This window comes from Dendrobates tinctorius, unplaced genomic scaffold, assembly GCF_039654945.1.
Source record: "Dendrobates tinctorius isolate UK_male_01 unplaced genomic scaffold, ASM3965494v1 ptg000011l, whole genome shotgun sequence".
Lineage (NCBI taxonomy): Eukaryota > Metazoa > Chordata > Amphibia > Anura > Dendrobatidae > Dendrobates > Dendrobates tinctorius.
In genome coordinates, this window is record NW_027361679.1 from 85,725,523 (window position 1) to 85,747,802 (window position 22,280).

General features: G+C 42.1%; 1 protein-coding gene across 5 annotated transcripts in view; it reads left to right on the forward strand.

Moving 5' to 3' along the window:
- Positions 1-22,280, forward strand: part of MYO1F (myosin IF) — a 233,401-nt gene that overhangs the window by 74,306 nt on the left and 136,815 nt on the right. For all 5 annotated transcript variants that reach the window (XM_073544137.1, XM_073544127.1, XM_073544167.1 and 2 more), the window contains 5 exons: positions 550-637; positions 10,758-10,847; positions 20,387-20,518; positions 20,667-20,801; positions 20,898-21,030. In XM_073544137.1, coding sequence (XP_073400238.1) covers positions 550-637; positions 10,758-10,847; positions 20,387-20,518; positions 20,667-20,801; positions 20,898-21,030 — 578 coding nt within the window. The remainder of the gene's footprint in view (positions 1-549; positions 638-10,757; positions 10,848-20,386; positions 20,519-20,666; positions 20,802-20,897; positions 21,031-22,280) is intronic.

The following is a 22,280-nucleotide window of genomic DNA, read 5'->3' on the forward strand; positions in this document are numbered from 1 at the left end:
CATACTCCGGTCCCGAGTGCCGGCGGCAGTGCGGGTATTGAGACGCGGGACTCGTGCGAGTTTCTTGCAAATGTGATCCCGGCCTAACTCAGACTCTCTGCATATCACTAGTTACAAAAAAAGGAACAAATCAGCAGACTGTAATTCAAGAACATGCAAAAATCCTAGAACTTTTAGATGCATAAGAGAAAAGTTTATACCTTTTTCGGGTAGGCAACAAAAAAAAAATACAAAGCTGCACTGTGGGAGCTGTGTCTAAAAGGTACAAGTAAAATAAAAAGTAAAAAAAAAAACATTTTTAATGTTATTAGATTTAGCTGGTAAATTATGCTCTTTTTCATCATCCTTTGATGTATTTTGGTCATAATGCTACAGACATACTTAGTTACAACGTATACTTTCTAATTTATCAAAAACCTCAAAAAAGCTAAATATCTTTAGTAACAATCCAATCTTCATTCTAGCATAGACTGTGAAATAATGATAGGTAGCCTGTTTATATTGAGTATATGCTACATGTTGTGTTTTTTTATATTTTTTTTATTTCAGTGGTGAAAGTGGTGCTGGAAAAACTGTGGCTGCTAAATATATCATGGGCTATATATCCAAAGTATCAGGAGGAGGAGAAAAAGTACAGGTATTTGGAATATTGTATTGTTCTACAGTTTAGTAGAATACACAGTCTTTTAGAATACACATACAGTACCAATCAAAAGTTTCAAGCACTGTTTTCCTTGTTCTTATTGGAAAGTGCATATTTTTGATGAAGACTAAAGGCAAGCAAGCCACAAAGGAATTTATGGAAGCAAGGAGTAAAGAAACACCTGTGAAACAAACCAGAAAATGTGTTAGGGCTCATACTCATCTGCGTGAAAAACGGACGTGTGCAATCCGATAGAAAAAAACAGATTGTACTCTGGCTAATGTTATTCTATGATTCCCTGCTCATCTGAGATTTTTTCTTGGCTCAGGTTGGACTGATATTAATGGCCTGGGAAGGGTATAATAAACATGGAGCTTCCCAGGCTATTAATATCAGCTCACTGCTGCCCCAGAAATGGCGCATCCATAAGATGCGCCAATTCTGGCACTTAGACTCTTCTCTTCACACTGGGGTAGTGGTAAGTGGGGTAATAGTATTGGGGTTGATGTCAGCTTTGCATTGGCAGCTGACATAAATCCCAGGGGTTAGTAATGTAGAGGCATCCCATTACTGACCCCATAGTCAAATTGTAATAAAATCACAGCATGAATAAAGTCCTTTATTTGAAATAAAAACTCCCTCTTATCAATTTATTATTGTAAAATTAAAAATAATAAACCAACATTTTCTCACCTGTCCAACAAGAAGATAATTTATTTGTCCTGCAACGAGTCTAACTCTGCTACATCTAGAAGCCATGCTGAATGTGGGCATGATGCGAGCATTCAGCTTTACATCCAACAGAGACATTGACCTGTGCGTAATAGCACTGCATCAGTGTCTCGCGGTGATGTGAATAAGTTGAACGGAGTTCATAGCCGATGAACTCCATTCACCACACTGATGTCACAGTTTGCGGTGTGAGAACTCACTCTACTTGCCACGGCACCAGGGCAAGTGAAAAGAACAGAGACTAAGCGCCAGAATTGGCGCATCTTACAGATGCACCATTTCTGGGGCATCTGAGAGCTAATGTTTTTAGTCTGGGAGGGGGAGAATATCCACGGCCCCTTCCTAGCCTATTAATATTGGCCTGCAGCTGTCAGTCTAGCCTTTGCTGGTTATTAATTATAGGGGGCACCACGTCTTTTTTTGGGGTTGTATTTTAATAAAATTTAAAGCCTAAGTATATAGCTGTGAACTGATATTGATAGCCTGTGAAGCTCCATGTTTATTACCCCCTTCCCAAGCTGCAAACATCAGCCCCCAGCTGTTGGCTTTCCCTCAGCTGGAACACTACGACATTTTTTCATGTACAGTAAGCTACATACGCAAAGCAATGATTATATATCATCACATTGCATATGGATTGCATACGTATGTCATACAAATGTTATATGGGTGCTAGGTGCAAAAAAATTGCATTGTACTCGCATGACACTTGCATGACACACATTCGACTTTTCAGGAACAACATAGGACCGATTTTATTAACGCTGATGGGTATGAGCCCTCAAACAACAGCTTCCTCAAAGTAGCTACTTTTAACCCTTGGATGCTGCATTTTTGATGCAGTGAAAATTCACAACGTCAAAAACCCACCAAAAACTCATCATAGGCACACAGCCATAGAGATTTATACACCCTTGGCATTCTCTCAAGCAGTTTCATAGGGTATTCAAATATGGATCTTGTGACTTTTCCTCCTCTATTGCATTTAGAGAGGCATGTAGATGTGCCTTGTTTTTCCGCCTTTTTTTCATCTTTAATTTCAAAATGGGGCTGTGTAGTAATTTTATCTGTAAATCTAAAAATAATTGAACATGATTCATGTTATTATTTGGACAGAATGATGGTCTCTTTTCACAGATTGTTCATATGCTGTGAATTTCAGACATTGATTTGCTTTCTCTGGTTTCCCAAAAGTTATCTCACTGGTACATCTGTTCTTCATCTTTTTACTTCTCTTCTTCATTTTTTTGGTTTGGTTCTTTGGGTGTGAAAAATGGTTCTAGTAACGCTTAGCTAAGAGGCGTTCTGTAAAGTGTTGATAGCTGACCTGACTATCATTGAGTGTAATGTCAGTGAACTCTAGCTGCTGTGGAATTTCATGGATGAAAACTATAATTGAAGCAAATGTGAATCCATATCTTTCATGATATTCTCAAATTCAATAATGTTGTCATAGATCATGTGTGGTCATACCTCAAGTTGTTGTCTTTTGACTGAAGGAGGGAATGTTCAGATACCATGTTCAGTCATGGCTGAACGTGCTGGCACCCTTGAAAGTGTTCCAGAAAATGAAGTATATCTCCCAGAAAATTATTGCAATTACACATGTTTTGTTATACACATGTTTATTTCTTTGTGTGTATTGGATCAACACAAAAATAGCAGACAGAAAGAAAGCAAATTTACCAAAATTTCACCCTAAACCCAAATATGTGCTGGACAAAATTGTTTTTGTAGAGCTTTTTGGTAAAGTACGTCATTCTACTGTTTGAAATGAGTCATACAACTGGGTGCCTTGACTATGTGTAAGGCATCATCAAAACTTACGATTACCAAAGGATTTTGGTTCGCAATGTAGTGCCCAGTGACAGAATGCTGGGTTTGCATCCTAGGTCTTGTGTCTTCCAGCAGGACAATAACCCAAACAAATTTCAAGAAACACCCAGAAAAGGATGGAAACAAAGTGCTGGAGGCTTCTCAAGTGGTCAGAAATGAGCCCACATCTAAATTCCATTAAACACCTGTGGAGAGATTTGTGAAAGAAGAGTGGTCCAAAATTCCAGTTGCGTTATAAGAAGCTTGTTGATGGTTATAGGAAGTAATTGATTGCAATTATTTATTCCAAAGGGTATGAAACTAAATATTAAGTTGAGGGTGCCAACAATTTTGACCTGCCAATTTTTGGGGTTTAGTGTGAAATTATGTCCAATTTGCATTTTTTGCATCTTCTGGAGCAATTTCAAGTGTGTCAACATTTTCATCCATCACTTGTTCTCTTTGATGCTGTTTTGGAAATATGTCATCTATCCTGTCAAGGGGTGTCCTTGTCAGCTGCTTTGTTCTCCGAAGCTCTCAACAGGATGTTTAAAAAATGTGAGATGTTGCCAAGGCAGACAGAGCCTTTCCTTAAAACACTGGTAGAAAAAAAATAAATAATAAACTGCAGAACAGACTGCAAAAAGATAGGGAAAAGCGCATCAAAGGGGAACACACCTAAAGTATTAAAAGATGAGGGGTCATGGGTTCATTTACTCCCCTTATGCAGTATCAATTCTCATCTTGTTTTGTGTTCAGGACACAAGGCCTCTGACTGCTGGTAACATCCACAATAGGAGCTGCCACTAGTGACCCTCTCAACAGAACCATTCAAGCCCATAAGTAACATCAATTCTGGACTATAGCCGGCAGCACGGTGACTCAGTGGTTAGCACTGCAGCCTTGCAGCACTGAAATCCTGGTTTCAGTCTTCCCCCCAGGACATCTGCAAGGATTTTGTATGTTCTCCCCGTGTTTGGGTTTTTCCGGGTTCTCTGGTTTCCTCCCACATTCCAAAGACATACTGACCTAGATTGTGAGCTCCAATGGTGACAGTGCCGATAATGTCTGTTGAGTGCTGTGGAATTAATGGCACCATATAAGTAAGTAAAATTAATAAATAAATAGTGTAACAGAGGGTCACTATTGCTAAGATCTCCTGCAAATAATAAAATAATAATGTGGAAAATGTGATGGTTGGGATCCTATTGGCATTGCTATTCAATAAAAAGTCAAATGTGTTGCTTGGTCTAGCTAACCTATCCATCAGGACAAAATAATATCAGGATCAGGACTATTATTTGTACATATTAGTTGCGTGGTTCTTGCCATATTCTGGCCTATAACAGTTGTGGAAAAGAGCTTAGCATTGAATAGAGCTGTGTACTAACATAGCAATTGCAAAATACACTTGGTGGTCACAAACACTTTCTGAAGCCTGGTGATTCAACCACTTACTTCTTCACAAGGCATACCTGGTGATTGGAAGACATTTCAGGTGACCCCTTGATGAAGCTGCTTAAGAGAAGGCCAAGGGTGTATAAAACTGTCATCAGAGTAAGGCTGGAGTCACACTACAGCGAGATACGGCCAAGTTTCGCAGGTTAAAACCAAGCTCAGGCGCCGGCACTCCGGAGCGCAGTGTGCAGCTCCATGTATTGCTGTGCGGCTGCACGTTCCGCTCTGGAGTGGCGGCGCCAGAGCTTGGTTTTAACCTGCGAGACTCGGCCGTATCTCGCTGTGTGTGATCCCGGCCTAAGGGTATGTGCATACGCTGCAGATTACTCTGCAGATTTTTCCGCGCGGATTTGGCTAAATCCACAGGTCAAATGACCTGCATTTTTCCTGCAGATTTAGTGCAGTTTTCCCCTGCGTTTTTACACCTGCGTTTTACTATAATGGAAGAGGTGTAAAAATGTTGCCGATCCACAAAAAGAATTGACATGCTGCGGATTTGAACCCGCAGCTAATCCGAGCGGAAAAATCCGCAGCATGTGCACAGCGTTTTTGAAAATAGGTAGACTTGAATGGTACTGTAAATGCAGCAGAATCTGCTGCGGACCCGCAGGGCCAAATCCACTGCGTCTGAGTTTACCGTGTGCACATTTCAACAAGAACAAGGAAACCCACTGCATGAACATGTGTGTCCAAACTGTTGACTGGTAGTTCATCTGTTCACAGTACAGTCAATTTTTTGAGGAAACAATCATTACTGCATTAAAATAGACGTAATGTCAGGCTCACATTTTGTGGATTGGTTACAGAATATCAGTTGCAGAGTCTGGAGAAAAATTCTACAACAAAGTACAACACAATGGAAGTGAATAAGGATTTAACTAATCCCGCTCATTTACAACCAAAAAACCGTACACGAGCTTATTGGCATGCTGACATTTTTTCAATTTTCATTTGCTACAATTCAGTTGCATTAATCCTGCCGCAATTTCTGCACCAAACTGTCGTATATGTGGACTTTGTTACAGATTTCAGATATGTGATGTGTGATCTCAGGCTAAGGGTAAATGGTACCCGTGTCATGTAAATGACTCTTAGGCTGGAGTCACACTAACCTGCGTAAAATACGGTCAGTATTTTACATGCATAATACGGATGACAGACCCCTAAACAGTGCTCCGTATGTCATCCGTAATCAAGGTGTGGTCGCGTATTTTGCGCATGTCAGCATCCGTATGTAATCCGTATGGCATCCGTATGGTGAGATTTTCTCGCAGGCTTGCAAAATGGACATATAATGGGGCCCTATGACAGTTTTAATAAAGAAATGAAAGAATAGATATAGACACATAGAATGCATATATATATATATATGTATTCTATGTGTCTATATCTATTCTTTGATTTCTTTATTAAACCTGTCAGTGTGAGTTTACTGTATCGTGCACTGAATTGCCGGCTTTGCTAAAAGACACCGGGTGCGTATTTCTCGCAGGTCACATGTGTGCTCCGTGTGTAATCCGTATTTTTTGCGCACCCATAGACTTGCATTGGCGTACTACGGCCGTAGTACGCTGACAATCGCAGCATGCTGCGAGTGGCACGGAGCGTAGGATACTGAGGAGAAATATACGCCTGGTGCGAGGTACCCCATAGAGAATCATTGGTCCGTGTCTAATGCGTGCTTTTTGCGCCTCTCACGCACCCGTATTCCTCGCCAGTGTGACTCCGGCCTTAGGGCTCATATTCACTTGCGAGAGACTTGCACGATTCTCATGTGAGTCTCTTGCATGAAAAGCTGGCACTGCCACCGGCACTGGGACCGGAGCGTGCGGCGACATATATTTCTATGCAGCCGCATGCTCCGGTCCGAGTGCTGGCAGCAGTGCCAGCTTTTCATGCGAGAGACTCCCACGAGAATCGTGCAAGTTTCTCAAAAGTGAGTGTGAGCCCTTAGGACTCATTCCCACTTGCGATAAAATTTGGTCGAATGCAATTTGATTAAAAATCAGATTGCATTCGGACCAATTTTATTCTATCATTGTGTGTTCATCTGAGTTTTTTTTTCCAGCTCAAATCGGATCACAATCGGACTGGAAAAAACTTGTAGCATGCTGCGATTGTAATCGTAAATAGGATCACATCCCGCAATAGAAGTCAAAGGGTGTGAGAAAAAAAAATCGCACAGCACTCGGACCATGCAAGTGCTGTCCGATTTTTATACACCAATCTCTTTGGAAAAGTCGGCAATTCATGTGCCGCATACAGTAAAATTACAGAGAGACAAGTTAGGATAGAATAGATGTATACACATAGAATACATAGATATATAGATGTCAGTGACACGCAAACATATATGTGTATACAGTATATATATTACATAGATAGATAGATAGTGTCATGTTCCATGCTGGATCATGACAGATAAAATGCACTAGTAACCTTTTTTTTTTCTTGCACTGTGGTGGTTTCAGTTCTAGTTTTGCCCCCGGTGGCCGTTAGGGTCATTGCACTTGATGTTTTCGAGAGTAGGGGCAAGGCTCAACCCTCGCCATTAGCCAACCCTGAGAGGTGCAGACCTCGTAGTAGGAGGGGTTGGAGGATGGTGTTTCCCTTGGTGAATTGCGGGGGGTGTGAGTGTGGTGACACAGGAGGACGCCTCTGTTCTCAGTTCCAGAGAGAGTTCACCGTGTTGTGACAAATGAATGTGTGGCAATAAATGTTCAGGTCCGGACCTGTGTGTGAACAAGCATGTATGGGTGGCCACCAAAAATATCCAGTGGAAGTGTGTTGCGGGGGTCTGGAATTCTCAGGTAATCGGGCCGTATCTGGTGTCGGCTATCCAGCTACCAGCTGGAGTTACCCACATACTTGCCCATACACCTCTCGTTCCCCAGATCGGCGCTTTGGAGATGGGTGGTGCCTCCGGAACATACATTGCCAATACCAGCGGTGCTCATTTGTCATAAACCTGAAGTGCAGGCAGTTGCTGGGGTGAACTCTGGACCTGGGCATCCCCGCTGTAGGTGGTTCCCTGATGAGGAGCGGTCTTGAGGGTCCAGAGGCCCCTCATTAACGGGAGGGTACTGACATAATCCATGCTGGATCATGACACATAAAATGCACTAGTAACTTTTTTTTTTTCTTGCACTGTGGTAATTTCAGTTCTAGTTTTACCCCCCGGTGGCCGTTAGGGTCATTGCACTTGATGTTTTCTTTGCTTTGCCTTTTGCCCCCGGTGGTCACTGGGATTATAGCAGCCTTTAGCCCCTGATCATTTGACCATTCCCTTTTCCTATATAGGGTCACATGGTCTATGAGCAGGTGTTGGTGATAGCGTCTTTTTGGGATTCCAACCACGGTGAAGGGAGCAGCTGGCTGAGGTGTTAAGCCACTGCAGAAACCTGGTGAAGTTAGCAGCTGGCTTGAAGGTTGGAGCCACTGCTGAAACTGTGTTGAACTCTGGCTGCCCTTTTCCCCGTGTTACCAGCCTGTGGGTCGTGTTACACGTGCCGTGTCTTGTTGTTTTAGTTACCGGCCTGCGGGTCGTGTCACACAGGATGGGTCCACGTGATAGATAGATGAAAAGCCGGCAATTCAGCAGCCGCGTAGTGTAAAATCACAGCAGGAGCCGACAGGATAGAAGAGATGGATTACATACAGTAAACACACATAGAATAGATAAGATATGCAGATGTTAGGGGCATATACAATTAGTACAGTGTGTTCAACTCACTGTACATGTATTTAATTATTAAAAGATTATTTTTCTGAAAAAAATGGTGTGAGCTCCCGCGTAAATTTGTTAACCAGGAGAGGGAAAACCGACAGCAGGGAGCAGATGTTTATAGCCTGGGAAGGGGGTTATACCCATGGAGCTTCCCAGGCTATTAATATTAGCTCACAACTATATACTTAGCCTTTCCTGGCTATTAAAATGAGGGACCCCCAAAAGAAATGACGTGGGGTCCCCTTATAATTAATAACCGGCAAAGGCTATGCAGACAGCTGCAGGCTGATATTAATAGCCTAGAAAGGTGCCATGGATACTGCCCCCAGGCTAAAAACTTCAGCTCTCAGCCATCCCAGAAAAGGCACATCTCTGAGATGTGCCAATTCTGGCACTTAGCCTCGCTCTAACCACTTGCCCTGTAGCCATGGCAAGTGGAGTGATAGTTGAGGGGGTTGATGTCACCTTTGCATTTGTCAGGTGACATAAAGCCCCAAGGTTAGTAATGGAGAGGCATCAATAAGACGCCCCCATTCCTAACACCAAAGTCATATCATATAAAAACACACACATACAGAAAAGAGTCCTTTAATTGAAATAATGACACAGGCTCCTTTAAGAAATCTTAATTAAATCATACTAACAACCTCACCCATTCCCTCGATGCCCTGGTCATCTGAAAGAGTTAAAAATAAAAACAAGAATATTCCTCACCTTTCCGCAGAGATGATAATGCGATCATACAGCCTGTCATCCAGCAGAAACACTGAGCAGCGTGTGCTCAGTGTTTCCCTTTGAACTCCTATTCCCTGTCTGAGGGAACCACGAGCATGAGAAAGTTCTCCTGCTCGCGGTGCCATCAGACAGGTCCAGGGAGTTCACAGCCAGTGAACTCACTTCACCTTTCTGGCGTCAAGGTGAGCACTGTGGGAAAATTAGAAACAATCACTTCGCTAAATCCTCTATTTCCAAAATGTGTTGGCCATCTAAAAAAAGATTAATGCATGTGTTTTCTGCTGGATTTCTAAATGACTGTTTCAGGAGCCTGCAGATAATCTTACTGTACTGATTAGATGTTAGGAGATTGGCAAGCACTCGGTCGTATTTCGAGGTGCTGATGGAATATTGCACGTGACCCCTCGATCAAGGCAAGAAGAGATTCTCTGCAGACTCTTAATTGTTGAGTGATGAATCATTTTTTATTATTTGTGAAGGCAAACATAAACGTGGCACAACTAAACAGTCAATCAGCCAAAAAGGTGCGGGAGTGCCACGTGAAGCCATCACAGCATCTAATTGCCAAACCCTTTTAAAGTCTTTCCTCCTTGAGACATAATATTCCCTTGCTCACAACAACCTAATGACTTAGTGATAAAGACCCTGGGGTCGAAACATTTGTTGCGCATTTTCACAGCAATCTTGTTTATGTTTGCCTTCACAAATAATTAAAATGTTTCATCATCACTGAACAATTCAGAGTGTGCGGTGAATCTCTCTTGCCTTACTGTACTGATTGGCATGCAGAAAATCCTAGATCATGGGCTACCTTGTCTCTTGCTTAATTTTAAGTTCAGAGCTCCTGTTTTATTAGTGAAAAAAAAGAGAAGATAAGTAGGCTGAGATATAGCTGTGGGCTGTAATTTTCAGTGGAGCATGGAATTTATTTCTGCTCAATCTAGGCATTTGATTCCAGTGGATGGTTCTACTCAGTGTTTGGAAAGCTTTCACTCAATGCACATTCATCAGGCACTGAGATCACACGCTGAATATTTAAATTAAAAAAAAAAATTACTGAATACTGATAATATTGATTTTTACCTACAAAACTGTTTATTAATCTGTATGTACAAAAGTTGATGTTACAGTGTTACATTTTCCTTTTGCAATGAGAGGTAAATACAATGAGATGCTTAAAGGGAATCTGTCACCCTTTTTTTCGACTATTAGCTGCCGGCATTGACATCAGGGGCTTATCTACAGCATTCTGTAATGCTGTAGATAAGCCCCTGATGTAACCTGAAAGAGAAGAAAAACATGTTAGATTATACTCACCGGAGGGGGCAGTCCAGTCCGATGGGTGTTGCGGTCCGGTCCGACGCATCCCATCTTCATACGATGCCGTCTTCTTCCCGTCCTGTAGTGGCTCCGGCGCAGGCGCACTGCTATGCCCTGTTGTGGGCAGAGCAGAATACTGCAGTGCACAGGCGCCAGACCTCTGTTTTTCTTATCTTTCAGGTTACATCAGGGGCTTTACAGAAAGCTGTAGATAAGCCCCTGATGTCGATGCTGGCAGCTAATTGTCGAACAACAGGGTAACTAACAGATTCCCTTTAACTATAGAAATCATATGTTGCTATATTATTATATTTGTTTCTTTTCCAGCATGTTAAAGACATAATCCTTCAATCTAATCCTCTCCTTGAAGCTTTCGGCAATGCGAAAACAGTCCGAAACAACAATTCAAGTCGATTTGTAAGTTATAGAACGGTTAAGATCTCTGATTTACTTATGAAATTAATAAAAGTCAAAATAATCTTATAAACCTTACATAACATAAAAACAAGTATAACTGGGAAAAATGCTGTTAAAAATAATTGACTTTATTGAATATCTAATAAAGAATAAGTAATGGTGCATTACAATGATATGCTGACATTCTAGGGGATTTAAATGCAGATTTGCTTCAGATCCTTCAACAATTTTGAGACATGCCACATTCAGTGTGGTGAAATCGATGGTGAAAATTTTCAACAAATTCCCAACAATAATGAGCATGCTGAGGATTTTAAAAACAATTCTGAATTATTGAGGATTTTCACCACTGATTTTACCTTTTTAGATGTGAGTGGAAAATGTCTGGAGAAAATATCTGTACGATTTCTTGCTGTGTTTTATATTCCGCTGCAGATTTTATCACCACATGTAAATTTATGGAAACAAAGAGCACGCCATAGAATTTATACATCAGTCATATAACATTTCTCTGTGTATCATTGTTAGGAACGGCGGAATGCACTAAAATAAAAATAATGATAAAGTTCGTTCGCCGCTCGGGGTCCACCGTGCAGTAGATGATATGACTACTGCTAAGTGGTGGCAGGAGCAATATGGCAGTATAATGCGCACGGGTTCAACTTCACCCAAAGTGCGCAGAGCGGGCCCTGTTCACACACAGAGGCGCCGCAACATAAACATACAAAAAACGCTGAGCCTGTTAGTGTCACAGGCTTGAGGTAAATGAATACACGGTATCTGGTCACAGGAGCAGGACCTAAGACAGAGGAGCTGCGTCCTTCTAGACCTACCGTGTGTGCGGCGTCACTACTGCAAGCACCAAGAGGGGCTGCAACTACAGCGCGGCACAGGACACTGCCGCTCGATGACAAAGCTGGAAAGCAAGCGCAATGTCAGACGCTAGCGTAGAGGTGCGGTGTGCACAGTGGCCTAAAGCTTGCAACTGACTGGCGCTGACTGCTAAACTAATTCCCTATCCACATGCGTATTATCAGAAGGAAGGGGTTTCATAATGAGTCAGTCACCAGAGTCATACATCCATCACCATTCACACATAGCAAGTATAGTCTATACTAGCGCATGGCCGAACGGTCATGCGCACTTTTTATAGTCGTGTGGGACCTTCCAGATCTCCGAGATGGACCAATGAGATCTGGAACAGGACCTGGGCACATGACTCCCGATCTCCAATGGGAGATCGTCTCATGAGCATGCCCAGTAGGAGCACAGAGGGACTTAGTTTCTGGAGCGGTCAGCTGCAAAGTAATCTCCTCTGCAGTAGAAAGACAACAGGAGACCGCAGACTGTGAGGCTCTGGATTCCTGCAGAGCAGATGCAGAAACCTGACGCCTAACATTACCCCCCTCCTAGGGCCCACTCCTCTCTGAGCCTTCCAAACCACCACCCTGTGCCCATCATAGGCCTCAGACTCGTCCGAAGGCAAGTCTGATGTCCCGGTAGGTGACACGGAAAACCGGGACACGTGGAAAGTATCAGAGGCGGCAAGATCGCCAGGTTTAAGAAGGGACACGTGGGAGACAACGGGCACGGCAAAACTGCCCGGAGCATAAGTTGAAATGGAATGCCGTGGTGTGACGGTGGACGTCTCCACTCTCTGTTTAAGGAGGCTTACCCGAGCACGTGAGGCGCATGACTGAATATATTTTTTAATGTTCCGAGCCCTGTGCGGCCATCAATATGACCCTGCCAGGAGTTTTGTGGTCTGCATGTAGCCACAGTGACCACCTGCCCTGGACACGTGTGCCCACGCGAGAATCTTCGGCCGAAGGCGAGGGGGGACAAAGGTTTTGCCCGGCGGCACAGAGTTTGGTCATTGCGGGGCCCCATTATCCTGGTGAATAGAGTGCTGACAGTGGCAGCCACAAGTGGAGCTTAGTGCCGGACGCGCCTCGAGACTGGCGCGAGACACCTCCATGGGCTCAGGGAGTGAACACTCTGGCTCGGGTGATTCCAGAGATTCAAAGAGGTTGGGAGCCGGAGTAACCCTCCTTCTGGATTGAGCACGCTCCATCCCGCGCTCCGAAAAACGGAGATCAATACGGGTGGCAATGGCAATCAGCTCCTCCAGATTTGCAGGAACCTCTCTGGTAGAAAGAGCATCCTTAACATGCTCAGCTAAACATCTCCAAAACACAGGGATGAGGGCTTTGTCAGACCACTCCAGCTCGGAAGCCAGTGTCCGAAAACGAACGGCATACTGACTAACAGAGAGGGATCCCTGAGTCAAAGCAAGTAGCTGTAGAGAGGTGTCGTGCGTGACCCGTGGTCCCAGGAGACCTGCTTAATAGCTGTTAAAAACTGAGCAGCGGTCCGAACCTCTTGGTCACCACGATCCCATAGTGGCGTAGCCCACTCCAATGCCTTGCCCAACAGAAGGGAAACAATAAACCCCACCTTGGCCCGTTCCGTAGGGAACCGCACAGCCAGTAACTCCAGCTAGATAGAGCACTGGCTGACAAAACCCCTACAGGAGGCGCCATTGCCAGAACATTTATCGGGCAACGGGAGGCGGGTAATTGTCGGCGCATGGGAGGATGTGGACATACGTGAAACCGCGTCTGCAATTGCCTGTACAGCAGCTTCAGTGGATTTTTCAGCTGAGATAGCACTCTCAAGAGTAGCCAACCGGCCCTCTAGCTAGCGAATGCACTGTAGGAGTTGCTGCTGATCTGCCATTACTAGCCAGACCCTTGCGCTAGTATAATGTTAGGAATGGCAGAACACACTAAAATAAAAATAATAATAAAGTGCGTTCGCCGCTCGGGGTCCACCATGCAGTAGATGATATGACTGCTGCTAAGTGGTGGCAGAAGCAATATGGCGGTATAATGCACACGGGTTCAACTTCACCCAAAGTGCGCAGAGCGGGCTCTGGTCACACACAGAGGCGCCGCAACATAAACATACAAAAAATGCTGACCCTCTTAGTGTCACAGGCCTCAGGTAAATGAACACACGGTATCTGGTTACAGGAGCAGGACCTAAGACAGAGGAGATGCATCCTTCTAGACCTACCGTGTGTGCGGCATCAAGCGGGGCTGCAACTGCAGCATGGAACAGGATACTGCCGCTCGATGACAAAGCTGGAAAGCAAGCGCAATGTCGGACGCTAGCGTAGAGGTGTGGTGTGCACAGTGGCCTAAGGCTTGCCACTGACTGGCGTTGACTGCTAAACTAATTCCCTATCCACATGCGTATTATCAGAGGGAAGGGGTTTCATAATGAGTCAGTCACCAGAGTCATACATCCGTCACCATTCACACATAGCAAGTATAGTCTATACTAGCACATGGCCGAACGGTCATGCGCGCTTTTTATAGTCGTGCGGGACCTTCCAGATCTCTGAGATGGACCAATGAGATCTGGAACAGGACCTGGGCACATGACTCCCGATCTCCAATTGGAGATCATCTCGTGAGCATGCCCAGTAGAAGCACAGAGGGACTTAGTCTCTGGAGCCGTCTGCTGCAAAGTAATCTCCTCTGCAGTAGAAAGGCAACAGGAGACCGCAGAATGTGAGGCTCTGGATTCCTGCAGAGTAGACGCAGAAACCTGACGCCTAACAATCATGACATCTCAAGCTATGCACTGTGCCTTTAAAGAGGACCTGTTTGTTTTGATGTCATGTTTTATCTTTTTTAGTAAATCCTTGCATTCCCCAAAAATGAACAAGTCTACATTGTGCTGATCTTCTGTCAAGCTTGCTGGAAAATATAACTTAAAATCTTGGTGCTACCATTTTGGGCTAAATGTTCCGTATCATTTTTCATTAGTATCATGTGATGCAACATTTCAAAACTGAGACTAGATGGAGAAAGACAGCGCCTCAGAGTTGTCTATGGCTGTTTGCACATTGCTGAATGAAGAGCAGACATTGTCCTGACATGGTGGCTAGATATGAGCCATCTTTTTTCATACCAGTTGATAATATGCAAGATAGTTCCTAAACCACAATGGATTCAATGGCTAAATTCATGATAACTTGGTGACAGGGACAGACGGGAGTACAAACTGCTTAATTTTTTTGTATGGTGAAAATGAGTCACTGGATTGAGGAATAATATGGGAAAGTCAAAAGATAGGTCTAAGAAAAGATGCTTTTTAATTGTTATTTTATGGGAAATACATGTAACACCTTCACGACCTTAGAATTATCCATACGTCCTGGTTGGTAAGGACTTCCTGACCTTGGTCATATGGATACATCCTGGTGATTTTGTGGTGCAAGAGTTGTGCGCATACAATTGCTGTTGGGTGTTCCGCGAATCTGACAGCTGACACCCGTCTCTCACTGCAAGGAGCAGTGCTCATACCGCTCTTGGTAGTTTAACCTCGTAAATGCTGCGATCAATTGCAGCGTTTAGAAGGCAAGGAGAGGGCTCCCTATCCCCTTTGTTTGGCAACTTTGTTACCTCATCGCAAAGGGGCGATCGTTGCCATGGTGACCTGACGTCGATGACGAAATCCGAGTCACCAGGGCTAGCAAGCTTGTTAGACCCTGAGCACAACAAGGTCTAACAAGCTTCTGTCAGAGCATCACTGACAGTTTATAAAGCATTGCAATCATTCATAACTGCGATCAAACTGCGAAAAGTGAAAATCCCATAGAGGGACTAAGTGAAAAAGTAAAAAAAAAAAAAAAGCAAAAGAAAATTATAAAAATATTTTGTAAAACTCATAAAATTCTATATATATAACTGTGTATAAAATATATATATATATATATATATATATCTACACAGTTGAAACCAGAAGTTTACATACATTACATAAAAAGACACATTTTCATGTTTTTCTCAATATCTGACATGAAATCAGAATAAACCTTTCCCGCTTTAGGTCAATTAGGATTACCATAATGACTAATATTTGCCAAATTCCAGAATAATGAGAATGAGAGAATGTTTTAAGGTATTTTTATTACTTACTGCAAAGTCAAAAGTTTACATACTTTTCGTTAGTATTTGGTACCGTTGCCTTTAACCCCTTAGTGACAGAGCCATTTTGCATCTTAATAACCAGGCCAATTTTTACAATTCTGACCACTTTCATTTTATGAGGCTATAACTCTGGAACGCTTTAACGGATCCCAATGATTATGATATTGTTTTTTGTGACATATTATACCTCATGCTAGTGGTAAAATTTCTTCAATATGACTTATGTTTATTTATGAAAAATAAGGAAATATGGCAAAAAAATTTAAAATTTTGCAATTGTCACATTTTAAATTTTTATGCCCTTAAATCAGAGAGATATCTCACACAAATTACTTAGTAAATAACATTTCCCATATTGTATATTTTACATCAGCACAATTTTGGAAACAAATTTTTTTTTGTTAGGAAGTTATAAGGGTTAAAATTTGACCAGGGATTTCTCATTTTTACAACAAAATTTACAAAACCATTTTTTTAGGGACCACATCACATTTAAAGTCACTTTGAGGGGTGTACATGACAGAAAATACCCAAAAGTGACACAATTCTAAAAACTGCACCCCTCAAGGTGCTCAAAACCACATTCAAGAAGTTAATTAACCCTTTTCGTGCTTCACAGTAACTGTGGCAATGTAGAAGGAAAAAATTAACATTTAACTTGTTTTACAAAAAATTTACTTCAGAACCAATTTTTTTTATTTTCACAAGTGTTAAAAGAGAAAATTAACCACAAAATTTGTTGTGCAATTTCTCTTGAATACGCCGATACCCCATATGTGTGGGTAAACCTATGTTTGTGTACACGGCAGAGCTCGGAAGGGAAAGAGCGCCGTTTGACTTTTTCAACGTAGAATTGGCTGGAATTGAGATCGGACACCATGTTGCCTTTGGAGAGCCCCTGATGTGCCTAAACAGTGGAAACCTCCCACAAATGACCCCATTTTGGAAACTAGACCCCCTAAGGAACTTATCTAGATGAGTGGTGAGCACTTTCTACCCCCAAGTGCTTTACAGAAGTTTGTAACGTAGAGCCGTGAAAAAAATCATATTTTTTCCACAAAAATGATCTTTTTGCCCCAAAATTTTTATTTTCACAAGGGTAACAGGAGAAAATAGACAATAAATGTTGTTGTGCAATTTGTCTTGAGTACGCCAATACCCCATATGTGGGGGTTAACCACTGTTTGGGCGCACGGCAGAGCTCAGAAGGGAAGGAGCTCCGTTTGACTTTTTCCAATGCAGAATTGTCTGGAATTGAGATCGGATGCCATGTCATGTTTGGAAACCCCCTTTGTGCCTAAACAGTGGAAACCCCCCACAAGTGACACCATTTTGGAGACTAGACCCATTAAGGAACTTATCTATATGTGTGGTGAGCACTTTGAACTTCCAAGTGCTTCACAGAAGTTTTCAACGAAAAGCCGTAAAAATAAAAATACAATTTTTTCCACAAAAGAGATGTTTTCATCCTCAAATTTTTACTTGTACAAGGGTAACAGGAGAAACTGGACCACAAACGTTGCTTTGCAATTTGTACTGAGTATGCTGATACCCCATATGTGGGGGTAAACTACTCTTTGGGCGCATGGAAGAGCTCGGAAATGAAGGAGCGCTGCTTTGGAATGCAGACTTTAATGGAATGGTCTGCAGACGTCATGTTGCGTTTTCAGAGCCCCTGATGTGCCTAAACAGTGGAAACCCCCCACAAGTGACCCCATTTAGGAAACTAGACCCCCTAAGGAGCTTATCTAGATGTGTGGTGAGCACTTTAAACCCCCAAGTGCTTCACAGAAGTTTATAACGCAGAGCCGTGAAAATAAAAAATCATTTTTTTTCACAAAAATGATGTTTTCACCCCCCCAATTTTTACTTCCACAACGATAACAGGAGAAATTAGACCACAAAAGTTGTAATTTGTTCTGAATACGCCGATACCCCATATATGGGGGAGAACCACTGTTTGGGTGCATGGCAGGGGTTGGAAGAGAAGGAGCGCTGTTTTGGAATGCAGACTTTGATGGAATGGTCTGCGTACATCATGTTGCATTTGGAGAGCCCCTGATGTGCCTAAACAGTAGAAACCCCAAACAAGTGACCCCATTTTGGAAACTAGACCCCCCAAAGTAACTTATCTAGATGTGTTGTGAGAACTTTGAACCCCCAAGTATTTCACTAAAGTTTATAACGCAGAGCTGAGAAAATAAAAAAATCATATTTTTTCCACAAAAATGATTTTTTAGCCTGTAATTTTTTATTTTCACAAGGGTTACAGGAGAAATTGGACCCAAAGGCTTGTTTTACAATTTGTCCTGAGTACACTGCTACCCCATATGTGGGAGGAACGACTGTTTGGGCACACTTCGGGGCTCGAAAGGGAAGGAATTTTGGAATGTAGACTTTGATGGAATGGTCTGCGGGCATCATGTTGTGTTTTGAGAGCCCCTGATGTGCCTAAACAGTAGAAACCCCCCACAGGTGACCCCATTTTGAAAACTAGACCCACCAAGGAGCTTATCTAGATGTGTGGTGAGCACTTTGAACCCCCAAGTGCTTCAAAGTAGCTTTTAATGCAGAAATGATTTTTTAAGCCCCAATTTTTTATTTTCTCAAGTGTAACAGGAGAAATTAGACCCCCAAAGTTGTTATACAATTTTCCCTGAGTATGCTGATGTCCCATTTATGGGGGAAACCACTGTCTGAGCGCATGGCAGAGCTCAGAAGGGAGCGACCGCAACAAGAAAAGCCGTGATTTCGCATTTAATTTCCCTCTCCTCTGATGTGATCGCACATCAGAGGGGAGAGAAATAGAGTCCCCAGGTCCACCGATCTGTCCCCCGTACCTCCTGGTGTCCCCCCCATTCTCCCATGGCTCCCACAGCTCCCGGCATCTTCTTCCTGTAAAGAAAACGGCAGGCGCATGCGCAGTGCGCCCGCCGAAATCTGCCGACCGGCACCCGGCAGATTACATTCATTCATTCCAGGTACATTTTGATCACTGTGATAAACCATATCACAGTGATCAAAATAAAAAAAAAAAAAATAAAAAAAAACCTTTATCACCCCCTTAGTTAGGGAAAATAATAAAATAAAAAATATATATTTCCATTTTTCCATTAGGGTTACAATTGGGCTAAAGTGAGTTGGGCTAAAGTTAGGGTTAGGGTTAGAGTTATGGTTGGAATTAAGTTAGGGTTGGGATTAGGGTTAGGATTGGGATTAGGGTTAGGGTTGGGATTAGCAAAAACTGTGAAAACATTCCTTGAAAAATACACGTAAGGTCAATGTCATGGCCGGCAAATAGTCCACATCTCAATCCAATTGAAAATCTTTGGTAGAAGTTGAAGAAAATGGACCATGACAAGGCTCCAACCTGCAAAGCTGATCTAGCAACAGCAATCAGAGAAAGTTGGAGCCAGATTGATGAAGAGTACTGTTTGACCCTCCTTAAAAGCATGCTTCAGAGACTGCAAGCTGTTATAAAAGCCAGAGGTGGTGCAACAAAATGCTAGTGATGTGTTGGAGTGTTTTTTTGTTGGTTTGTTTTTCATGATTCCATAATTTTTTCCCTCTGAATTGAGTGATTCCATAATTTTTCCCCTATGCATGGTTTAAAAAAGTAACCATTAATGACTACCACATTTTTTGTTCTTGATTTCTTTTAGTGCTTCTTAAAGCCAGAAAGTTGCCATTTGAATTGACTTTAGTTTTGTGCCATGTCTGTGATCTGCTTTTTTTCTGCAAAATTAAGCAAATGAATGAACATCCTCCAAGGCCGGTGATTCCATAATTTTTGCCAGGGGTTGTACTGTACGGAGCATTATATGGGGCTCATTATACTGTATGGGGCCCATCATATACCTCTCCTTATGTACTTGTGTGTCCCTTGTCTTACACGTTTATTGTACTTGTCTATATATCCCCTTTTCACATGTAAAGCGCCATGGAATAAATGGCGCTATATAAATGCATAATAATAATAATATACTGTCTGTAGCATTATATGGGCCCCATTATATATAGAGCAATATATGGGGCCCATCATATTCTGTATGGAGCATTATATGGGGCTCATTAATAGCAATTTCTTCTGCTATCTCTTTCAGTACCCTAGGATGTAGTTCATCTGGACTTGGAGATTTAAATTCAATTACCGTATATTAACTAAGTGTTCCCGCACCATCTCTCCGTATATAGATAGTGTGGATTGTTTTATTCCTTTGATATTACAGTGAAGATCAGTTGATTACATTTGCTTTCTTAGAGAACACAGATGCGAAATAGGAATTTAAACATTCGGGCTTCTCAACATCATTTTTGACCACTTCACCATTTTCATCCTGTAAAAATACTTTATCATCTTTGGCTTTTCTTTCTTGCCTTTGACATACCAATAACATGTCCGTCAATCCTGTGATTTCCATGATTTCACAACTTTTCCCTCTTTGTTGCAATTTCCATGTTGAGGAGTGTACGCAAAATAAAACATAATAGACATTAATACAAATCTTTGTGTTATTCTTCTGTCTATTTTGGCAGGGTAAATATTTTGAGATACAGTTCAGCCGTGGGGGAGAGCCTGATGGAGGGAAAATATCAAACTTTCTCCTGGAGAAATCACGTGTTGTCAACCAGAATGAGAGTGAGCGCAACTTTCATGTTTTTTATCAGGTAAATATTATTTCATTAATCTAGTACTGAAGTGAAATTGGTTCCATATTTGTAAATCATTTATATCTATAATGTTAGAAAAAGACTTAAATTTGGTGTGGAGAAAAATAGCTTTCGTGAATTGTGACCTTATTATTGTCTTTAACAGCTAATAGAAGGGGCATCAGAGGAACAAAAGCAAAATCTGGGCATCATGACTCCTGAATACTATTTCTACCTGAATCAGTCAGAAACCTATAGGGTTGAAGGAACCAATGATAAGAATGATTTCTATGAGATGACAGTAAGTTTTCAGTAATGTGTTCTACTCTAGGGACTTTATCATACTTACCATCTGAAAATATACTTATTGTCATTATGTCATGCTTGTTTCTCATAGAATGCCATGCAAGTCATTGGTATTTCATGGGAAGAGCAGCAGCTGGTCCTGCAAATAGCAGCAGGAATCTTGCATCTTGGGAATATCGGCTTTCAAGAGCAGGGGAATTACGCTACAATAGAGTGTACTGACCGTGAGTAATTCCTTATTACTTTACTTTTAACCATTACTGGAGAGTAGAATGTACAAAGCTCTGATCACAATATGTCATAATATGGGGGGGTTGGCTATATTAGGACCAGAAGTATTTCTAAAGAGCAAAGATGATAGATGCAAATTGAATTTAACACAGTGAATTCAAACAATTTTCAATTCAATTTGCAAAAAAAAATCACACCACTAGGGATGAGCGAACCCAAACTGTAAAGTTCGGGGTTCATCAGGACACCTAATGTCCGGTACCGAACAAGAACTTTTAACAGGATGTCCGGTTGCTGTTCGGGTTCGGACGTCTAATAAAGTTTGTTGAAAGGCTGCAGGAAAGGCAATCAACAGGATTTTTGGGCTGTGGGCACTTACAGAGTCATCACATGGCTGTGATTGGCCGGCGCACCACATGAGCTGGCCTATATAAATGATGAAAATTGTGTTGGCTCCCTCCTCCTCTTCCACCTACACCGCCATGTCCACCTCCTACTTCAGTTGGACTTCAGCCCCCTGGTTGTAGTTTGCTAGTTTATTTTGGGTTTTCACGTGCCACGCCAATTCTTTGGAATGCACTACCCAGGCTAGTATGATTAATCCCCAATCCCCACAGTTTTAAGCGTGCCTTAAAAACACATTTGTTCAGGCTGGCCTATCGCCTCAATGCATTAACCTAAATATCCCTGTGTGGCTCATTTCAAAAATTTTTACCATAACCAGGTTTCTCGCATCATGTTCTCACATGCTTTTTGCATTTAATAGCCCTCTGTGTCTGTACTGTTACATATTTAGACTGTTAACTGGTTCATGCAGCAACAGGAACACCCGATTCTTACACTAGGGATGGTCCAAACAATAAAAATAATAAAAGCAATTGTTACCATCCACCTTTCATGTCTCCTCTTTTTCCTTATAGATTGTAAGCTTGTGAGCAGGGCCCTCACTCCTCTTGGTATCTGTTTTGATCTATGTGTTTATTGCTATGCTGTGGTGTAATGTCTTTTGTCTGTAGAAGTCCCCTCTATAATGTAAAGTGCTACTGTTGGCGCTATAGAAATAAAATTATTATTATTATTTATTTGGGTTCATTCTATGTTCTTTTAAGTCAGTTCATGAAAAAATACATACAAAAAAATTTCTATTACTTCTCTCTTGCCTCTTCCACTTGTACCGTGACATCCACCTGTTTTTCCACTTGGACCTATGCCTTCTGGATGTAGATTGCTAGTTTTAGTTTTG